Below are 8730 nucleotides of genomic sequence, written 5' to 3'. Positions count from 1 at the left end.
ATTGGTGAGGCGATTTTATTTTAAGAAAACTGTGTGTACCACAGGTTTCGATTTGCACCATTATCTTTTGTTCTTCAAAGTTTTAAATTTAAACTATTTCTTGTATATTATTTTGAATGTCTATGTTAATCCATTTTATAATATGTTCTATGATATAATCTATTTTATTCCTATATTTTTAGTTCTATAGTTTTTTATGTATTTCATTATTTAATAATATGAGAAATTGTTTGTCATTTCTATTTAATTTAATTTTATATATTTTTCTACTATTGTTATGGAAAAATACAAATACTAAGTTTATATTAGGCCCATTGTTCAGTAGATTTTATTTTTGGAAATCAAGGGTGATCCTTGGTGCTTCCATTTTCAACATCATTTTCATGGAGTGAGCCAGAATTCAACTCATATGGGTGAAGAGAAAATGTTTTCATGATTTTGTTGATGCTGTATTGCCGAGAAACCAATGGCTTCGGGAGGCTCCTTCCTTTGTTGAGGTTTCGATTTGTACTTTTCAGGTCGTCGTGGTCGTCAAGGTCTTGCATTTCAATGGACGTTTTGACAAGGTGGGCTGATCCTTCTTCTTCTTCTTCTTCCATTTCATCTTTTGATTTTGCTGAGGATGATTTGTTCTTGTACACCAAATAGAGGATTAGTTGGGCCGAGCCCAATATAAATCCAATTGCATTTGGTACCTGAAGATTTTCCATCCATTCATAAATATGTCACAGTCATGACAATCACTCCACTTTCTATTTAAAAATATAAATACATAAATAATTGACACACGGACCAAAAAGTACCAAAAATTAAAAATAAAATAAAACTCAGACAATTTGGGAGGGGAAAAAATTAAATCTAAACCTTGAAAATTTACTGTGTTATTTTGTTTTGAAAGCAACTTTCTACCCGATATGTCAAATTTATTATTTTATTTTACAATGGGAAAGTTCTTCGAAATTGACAATATAACACTTTGGTCTTGTTTGGGAAGTTAACTATTTTAGCTGGTTATTTGATTATTTTTTGACTATTTTAGCTTGATTAAAATAGTTATGTTTGGAGCAAATTACAAATACACCTTTTGAGATTTACTTAAAATACGATGGTCCCATGTTGTTTGGAAAATTATAAATATCTCTCTGTCAGAATTTTTTATTTAACAGAATTAATTGAAAAAATGAAATTTTTAACTATTCACATATACGATATTAAATTATCTGAATTATTAATTGAAATAAAAATTTAACATTATTAAATACTATTAATTAACTTGATGATTTATTAATAAAACGATCTATTTTTTATGAAATTAGAAGCCTTAAGGGGCATAATGTAATTTCTAGAATCACAAGGGGTAATTTGTAATTTAAATAAATCTCAGGAGGTGTGTTTGTAATTCACCCTTATGTTTGAGAAGTTGGTTGATTTATTTATTTATATATTTTTTAGTAGATTTAATGGTTGTGAGAGAAAAAGTAAAATAATTATGAATTATATATAATATTTTGTTTTATTAATTATTTTAACTTATTTTATCTTTAAGTGGGCTATTTTAACCCCATCCCCTTCTCAAACCATGATATAGTATATATTACCGTTGGGATTTAAAAAATAAAATAAAATTGGCAACAACTGGAATTTGTCAAATTTGACTTGTTAAGTTTAAGTTAAATGTCAACTCATCATTTGACATATTAGGTGAATTTCGTTTTATATGTCAAAATTAAACTATTATTATGCCACATTTAGCACTTCCGTTAGAGCTGCTCTAAAAATTCTTTTTTGGGTTTTTGTTAGGTTAATTCCCTTTGTAAAGTTTTTAACTCCTATAGTCTTGTTTTTAAATAATTCTTATTTTCTTCAATAAAATAATAATAATAATCACTATGCTTGGTTACCATTTTTCAAAAATACTTTTCAGAAAATTTTATTTTTTTATTTTTCGTATTTTTTTTTGTTTTTACTGAAATTTTTTAATATTTTGAGCAATTTTTTTAATTTTTAGATATACCTAACATAAATATAACTAAAAAGTAAAAAAATTGAAAAAAATCTTTTAAAAATTCACTAAATACCAAAAATATATAAAAAAAACGAGAATTCGGTACATTTTTTTTTATTTTATGTATTTATTAATTTTTAAAAATATTTTTTTAATTTTTTTTACTTTTTAGATACATCTAAGTAAGGTGCATCTAAAAACGTAAAAAAAAATATTTAAAATTTTAAAAATATTCACTAAAAATAAAAAAATACGAAAATCAAAAAACTCAAACCAAACACACCGAATAATGCTTATTTTCACTGCCCTTTTTTGTTCGATTGGCCTTTCTCTCTCCATCATTTAGGCTAATCACACTGACTTGTCTATAATTTTTTATTCATATAACACTCGATCCTTTTTTCCATAAATAATTCATTAGGTCTATGATGAAAAGAACATATTGACATATATTTTACATTAAAATAGGTAGTTTATTTTTGTTTAGCTTTGTGTTTTACACCATGTACTTTAATTATGATCCATTTAATGTTTATCTACTCCCATAAACAATGTTCTTTTCATCATAGACTGAAAAAATGATGCACCAAATAAAATTGTATATAATATTTTTCTTTCTCCAAACCTAAGGGAAAGCCAGTGTAAATTACCCATTCTTTTTTTTTATACTGCATGCTAAATATTAAAGTTGTATTTGAATTATTAATTTATGTAGTGATTTGAAAAGAAAAAAGAAAAATGTGAGGACAATGTGAATAAAATATAAATTATTTTTTTTATTTATTTTTCTTTTCAAATTTATGATTCAATAAGGATCTATAAAAAGGCTTGGAAAGCAAGATGCAAAACTATGAAATGGGTATATGACATTACAGAGTTCAAATGGTCTATAGCATCTTCATATATATATATATATATATATATATTTTAAATGCAAATACTGAAAAGTGATGTTAAAATTTTAAAAGCACATATTTAAAAAATATAAGAAGACTTACTCCGATGAAAATATCCTTGACAAGGAGAGCATAGACCGACCAAACTCCAGCATTGAGGAAGAGGAAAAATGATAGGAAAAAAGGCATGTACTCCACACTCGTTGTATTTATCACTGTTCTCTGTTATTCTCATCCATTAAAAATTGAAACACAAATGAGAACCTATGTCAAAGATTTCAATTAAAAAAATCAAAATGCTACAGAAGTTATGTTTTTCAACTCTTAATTTTTTAGTCCATTTGTAAAACATTAGAAATCCATTTCTCAAGTCGAAGGACTGCAATCGTGGGCCGGTTACATAGCTTGTTCCATAATCAATCCGTTCATATTTTAAATTTATATAAAAACTATTCTTAAAAAAAAACTTTTTTTATATTTGTAATTATAATAATATAATTTAAAAATAAATTATAAAATAAATATAATAATGTCATTTAACTTTAATTATTAAACTAATTTAACGCTTTCAGTAAATATGACAGTCCAATCTATTGAGAAGATAAAATAATCGAAAGAGCTAAATTAAACATTTTTGGCCATAAGTGATGACGTTGAGTCACTGCCATAGAATGTCTTCAAAAAATAAAATAAAATATAAATACAATTTGCTTCAAATACAATTTATTTATGATTTTGAAAATTACATCCTACCATTTAAAGTTTCTAATTTGATAAGAAATGGACCATTCAGTTAATTCTGTTAAATAGTCTTTGGTTGTGAAAATATTTTATTGGAGTATGGTTTTTCACTAATTCCTATTTCCCTTTTGTATTTTTCGTTAGTTTCTAAATTTTGACTTGAGTAATAATAATAATAAAAAAGAAGTCAAATGACACACCAAAAAATCATTACAAAATTTAAATAAAAATCACACGGTATATGTGTCATAATAAACGACATGTACCAAAGATTAGTTAGAGCAAATCTCCAAACACCCTCATGAGCAATAATTAAGTAAAGAGTTGAATATTAATTGGAAGTAGAACCATAAAAAGTCAAAATCTGATTGAAATGCAATAAAAATTTATCCAAACATTTCCATTACACCCCTGACCTATAAAATTTTATTTTATTTATTAATTTTTTTTAGCAACTAATTTGTATGAGCAAAGGCAGTTATTAATGGCATTTGAAAAGGCTTACCATGACAGCTAGAGGTGCTGCATACATGCCAATAGTCAATGCTGCACATAAAATGCCTACAAAGGTAAGCTTTAGACTTCCATGGATTGTTAGCATAGTCACAGCTATTACTGCCCCAAGAAACCCAACATCCAATATTGCCACCAACTTCATAGATTTAACCTGATTTTCAATACCATTGGCAAGTTTGTAATTCGATGAGAAAGAGTGATGGATCCAGAATTTTTAATATAGAGAGAGAATATATTTGGTAAAATTTTTTAAAAAAAAGCATGGACGGTAACGTTTTTCTGCCAGCACAAAATTTGAAAATAAGATGAGAACACAAGTTAATAAGTATGTCAATTCATATATTGGCGTATAAAAGATTAACGACTACATCTAAAATGATGCATCTTTAGTTGCACTTGACAATCTTTCATGTTATTAAAAGTATTGTGCTAGAATCAATATTAAAACCTCAAATATTATATTTTTTAATAAATGTGATAAGTAACTTGATAACTTTTCCTCCACCTTGTGCTTGTCTGAACTTTTTAGTTTATATTTTGACCCCCATTTTTCAAAGATATAGAATTTAGCCACTTCAATTTTTAAACACCCAGAGTGAATGCCACGTAAATCTAAAAAAAACCTTAGGAGAGCTTAAAATTTTTAGGATAAATTATAAACAGTCTCTGAGATTTACTTAAATTACAAATTATTCTTTATGGTTCTAGAAATCACATTATGCCCCTTAAGGTTTCTAATTTCATAACAAATAAATCCTCTTATTAATAAATCATCAAGTTAATTAACAGTTTTTAATAATGTTAAAATTTTATTTCAATTAACAATTCAGATAATTTTATTATTGTATAGGTGAATAGTTAGAAATTTCACTTTTTCAATTAATTCTGTTAAATAAAAAATTCTGACAGGAAGGTATTTGTAATTTTCCAAATCACAGGGGCCAATTCGTCTTTTAAACAAACCTTAGGGGGTGTATTTGTAATTTATCCGAATTTTTAAACACCTGGAGAGAATGCCACACATGTATAATTTGAAGATAATTAATAACAATGCCACTTAAAAATTTAAAAAAAAAAAAAAATCCTAAGGGGGAGACAAGCTTGTATAGTTTGAAGATAATTAATAACTAATGCTACTATAACAATGGGTTTATGTATTTATTAAATCTCTTGTATGGATGGATCCGCACAATAAGATTATATAAAACCCATAATATATTCTTTGTTTTTTAAAAAAAAGGTTGTTTTATTCGGACCCCCCTTTGCACCAAAAATCCATAGTGTTTATTATGCAATTTTGGCCCTAATAAAACCAAAAAGTGAAGTGTTTTTAGTAAAAAGATGTGTGAATAGCACCACCCAATAAATAAATAAATAAATGCCAATCCGATTATTTTTTTTAGATATGGTGGATTTTAATCAGACATGAATGTCTTAAATGATTCAAAAACAGAGATATTTTATTTTATTTTATTTTTTTTTTGGGTTCACCTTGATATCCCTTGGAGCATAGATGAGAAAAAGAGTGACATAAATGAATTGTAAGACAGCACCAGCACCATTTACTGTTAGAATAAGAAGACCCCCTGGCTTGAGAATTCCATAGAAAGTCCACAGAGATGTGCTGAGCAGAGTGGTTATGTATGGAAGTGCTTTGAAATTCTCTGTTGATTTCTTCTTTACCACTCCCTTGAATGTTCCTCTGAGCCACAATACAAATTCATGCAAGCAATTACTATTTGAATTACTCTGATCTTTTGTAGTAAGTTGAGTTTTTCGTTCAAAATGTTAGCAGGGAGGGATTAATGATGTAATTTACCTTAATTGCTTTTAGTCTAGTAGTCATACTTTGATGATATAAATAATAAAATTACTCATAAAATTGTCTTCCCTAAGTAATGAAAGAGAGGTAATTTTATTATTTATATTATTAATACACCCCTCATGTATCCTCCTCATAAGCAAGCCAAACGCATGCAAATATGTTAATTATCAAGTAGATTGTGAGGTTTGAAAAACACATGATCTGCTCTGATTAACCATCAACTCACATAAAAAATTAAGTTATTATGAAAGATAACTTTATGCTGGGTTTGGTTAAGGAATTTAGGGAGAGATTTGGAAAGGGAAAGGGAAAATGTGTGTGAAACTAGGTGAAATGTAGGTATATTTTATTCACATTTCACCAAACTTTTCCCTTTCTCTTTCCAAATCCCTCTTCAAATCCTCTAGCCAAACAAATCGTTAGTAGTTATGTTGTCAATACTGATCAATAATTTATCATATATAACATCGGACAAGAAATTATGAATTTGAATCTCACCACTTAATTATTATAATATTTTCTCAGCTCATAAAGCATGAAATGGATAAAAACTCTATGCCACTTTGAATAAAGTAAGAATATATCAACCTGTTCAATCATGCATATAGTACTTTGACACATCTCAGAGAATTTCAGATAAAGGAAATTATCATGTTGTTATTTTTAAAGTTGAGTATATACTTACATGGGAGAAGCAAAAACTAGTATAGAGATTATATTCCCTGCAAAAAGATAAAATATGTCATCATATTATGCACTACCAAGTACTAATAGAAGAAGAAGATAAAAAAAAAAAAAGAAGACTAGTAATAGAAGAAATCAAATATATTCAAAAAAGTTTTTCATGGAAAAGAAATTAGGCAAACCTATAATGCCAATGATGAAGCTCAAGCTAGCCATGGAAGGAAAGTAGTGTTTTTGGTGATGGTGAGGGAATGAATGAGAGAAGAGAGAGATGATTATATGTGAAGGACAAGGGACAGAAGTTGGGTGGGTGGTGGTGAATTGGGCAAGAAGTTTGGTACAACTTTAAATGATTCTTTCAGATCAAAAAAAAAAAAAAAAAAAAAAAAAAAAAAAAAAGAAAAAGAAGAACACACTTTAAATGACTCTAGATCAATGTCCATCTCTTGATATCTGCCATGTTGCTCAATCCAAACAAATCCTTCTAGAATCTTTTTAGTTGTCACCTAAAATAGAAATAACTCTTGTCGGTGGGGCCAGAACCAACACTTCGACAAGTTACAAGGTTTTTAGCTCATCCCTACTCTTTCAGCCCCCATCTCCCTTTTATAAAGTCATTCTCCTTGATATTTTCTTCATGCAACTTAGCCTTTCATCATCACTCTGACAGGATCCATTTCCCTACTATACTTTCAAAAAAGGACAGTTTGATCCTACCTAATGAGACCGTGCCGACTTAATATACTCAGCTCTAACGGCAACAATAATTTTAACTCGGCGTTCTTCTCATTTTGTCTTTTATGTCTATTTGACGATGGCTTTCAATCCAGTGGGCTTTGGTTTTATTCGACCCATCTCGAATGAGGTTGAATGTACTCTGTTTGTTGTTTTAGTTATATCTATATTCGACTCCCCCATGCTAGTTTATACATGATACAATAATTGTGATAAAATGTCCTTCAGACAACTTTAAAGGCCCTAATTTTTGGCCTTACATGTCTTTTTGAGTCCATCACGTGGGTTTGCATTGTCCTTTTTTGTCTGCTGAAATTCTCACTCTTTAAGCTATGGAAGTGATGAGAAAATGTGAAAATGCTTTGAATATCTAGCTAGGTAAGAGATAATGGGATAACAATTGAGTAGTTATGGGATATTTTATGCCATATTATCAATGCAGTTTTTAATTAATAATGTAATGAAAATTGTATAGAACGACAATGTTAATTCACCTATGTTACTTAATTTTTGTGATTTTTTATTTAACGAAAACATCATGTAAATAATATGAGATGATTTTTTAAAATCATTTAATAGTTTTTAACAATTTGTGGGGGTCAACTTTCGTAGTGTGGCATATTGAGATGAGGGTGTTGGTGGGAAGACTTTGGGAGATCTCTAACTGAAGCATGATTACATTTGATGGCTCTCCTTTTCTCTTTTCACTTTTGTCCTTCCTTTTACGTTATGGATGTTGTACAATGATGGATCATTTTGTAATTTTACCTATTATTTCTAATCTTACCGTCGGTAGTGAGAGATATTTCCTTTGTCTTTTGAATCATTTTGCAATTTTGCTTGTCACCTTTAATATTACGTCGGTAGTGGGAGATATTTGGAACTTCTATTTCAACATATCATTTTTACTTTGTGTACATTCTTTTTAATTCATACACTTAAAAAATAATAAATATACAATATATGCTCACTTTATGCATTTTTATTTCAAATATATCCTAACAAATAAAAAGTGAACACACTACAACATTTTCTTAGTTTAGTGACATTTAAAAGTGTCACAAAACTATTAATTTAATGACATTTTTTAGTCTTGTGGCATTTTGAACAAGTGCCATTTGTATCTGTACCACGGTAGAGGTAGATACTTGCAAGTGCCACTACACCATCATGGCTAAAAATTTTCAATGACATTTTGATGTCATGGTAGATATTATTTGTGGCACTATCAAGCGTTATTAAAAAAAGAGTTAGTGACATTTATAAGTGTCATTACACCATCAAGATATAAAATGCTATAAAATATTTGTTTATGACACTTTTCACCT

The 8730-nt window shown here is 28.3% G+C and overlaps 1 protein-coding gene across 2 annotated transcripts; it reads right to left on the bottom strand.

Moving 5' to 3' along the window:
• Positions 1 to 278: 278 nt before the first annotated feature.
• On the bottom strand, positions 279 to 7243 carry LOC114319673 (bidirectional sugar transporter SWEET16). Of its 2 annotated transcripts, XM_028266723.2 has the most exons (6): positions 6850 to 7243; positions 6669 to 6705; positions 5650 to 5860; positions 4148 to 4309; positions 3004 to 3123; positions 279 to 695 (listed from the first exon to the last, which is right to left on the bottom strand). In XM_028266723.2, exons 1-6 carry the CDS (start codon positions 6881 to 6883, stop codon positions 342 to 344), a joined length of 918 nt encoding a protein of 305 aa, XP_028122524.2. In that variant the 5' UTR covers positions 6884 to 7243; the 3' UTR covers positions 279 to 341. The 2 variants fall into 2 exon arrangements, with proteins under 2 accessions (XP_028122524.2, XP_028122525.2); XM_028266724.2 differs by lacking the exon at positions 4148 to 4309 and having other exon boundaries at positions 6850 to 7012.
• Positions 7244 to 8730: the final 1487 nt, after the last annotated feature.

This window comes from Camellia sinensis, chromosome 2, assembly GCF_055761805.1.
Source record: "Camellia sinensis isolate YWXY chromosome 2, ASM5576180v1, whole genome shotgun sequence".
In the NCBI taxonomy this organism is placed as follows: domain Eukaryota; kingdom Viridiplantae; phylum Streptophyta; class Magnoliopsida; order Ericales; family Theaceae; genus Camellia; species Camellia sinensis.
The sequence above is the reverse complement of the archived record's forward strand: the minus strand, read 5'-3'. Positions and strand labels throughout refer to the sequence as shown.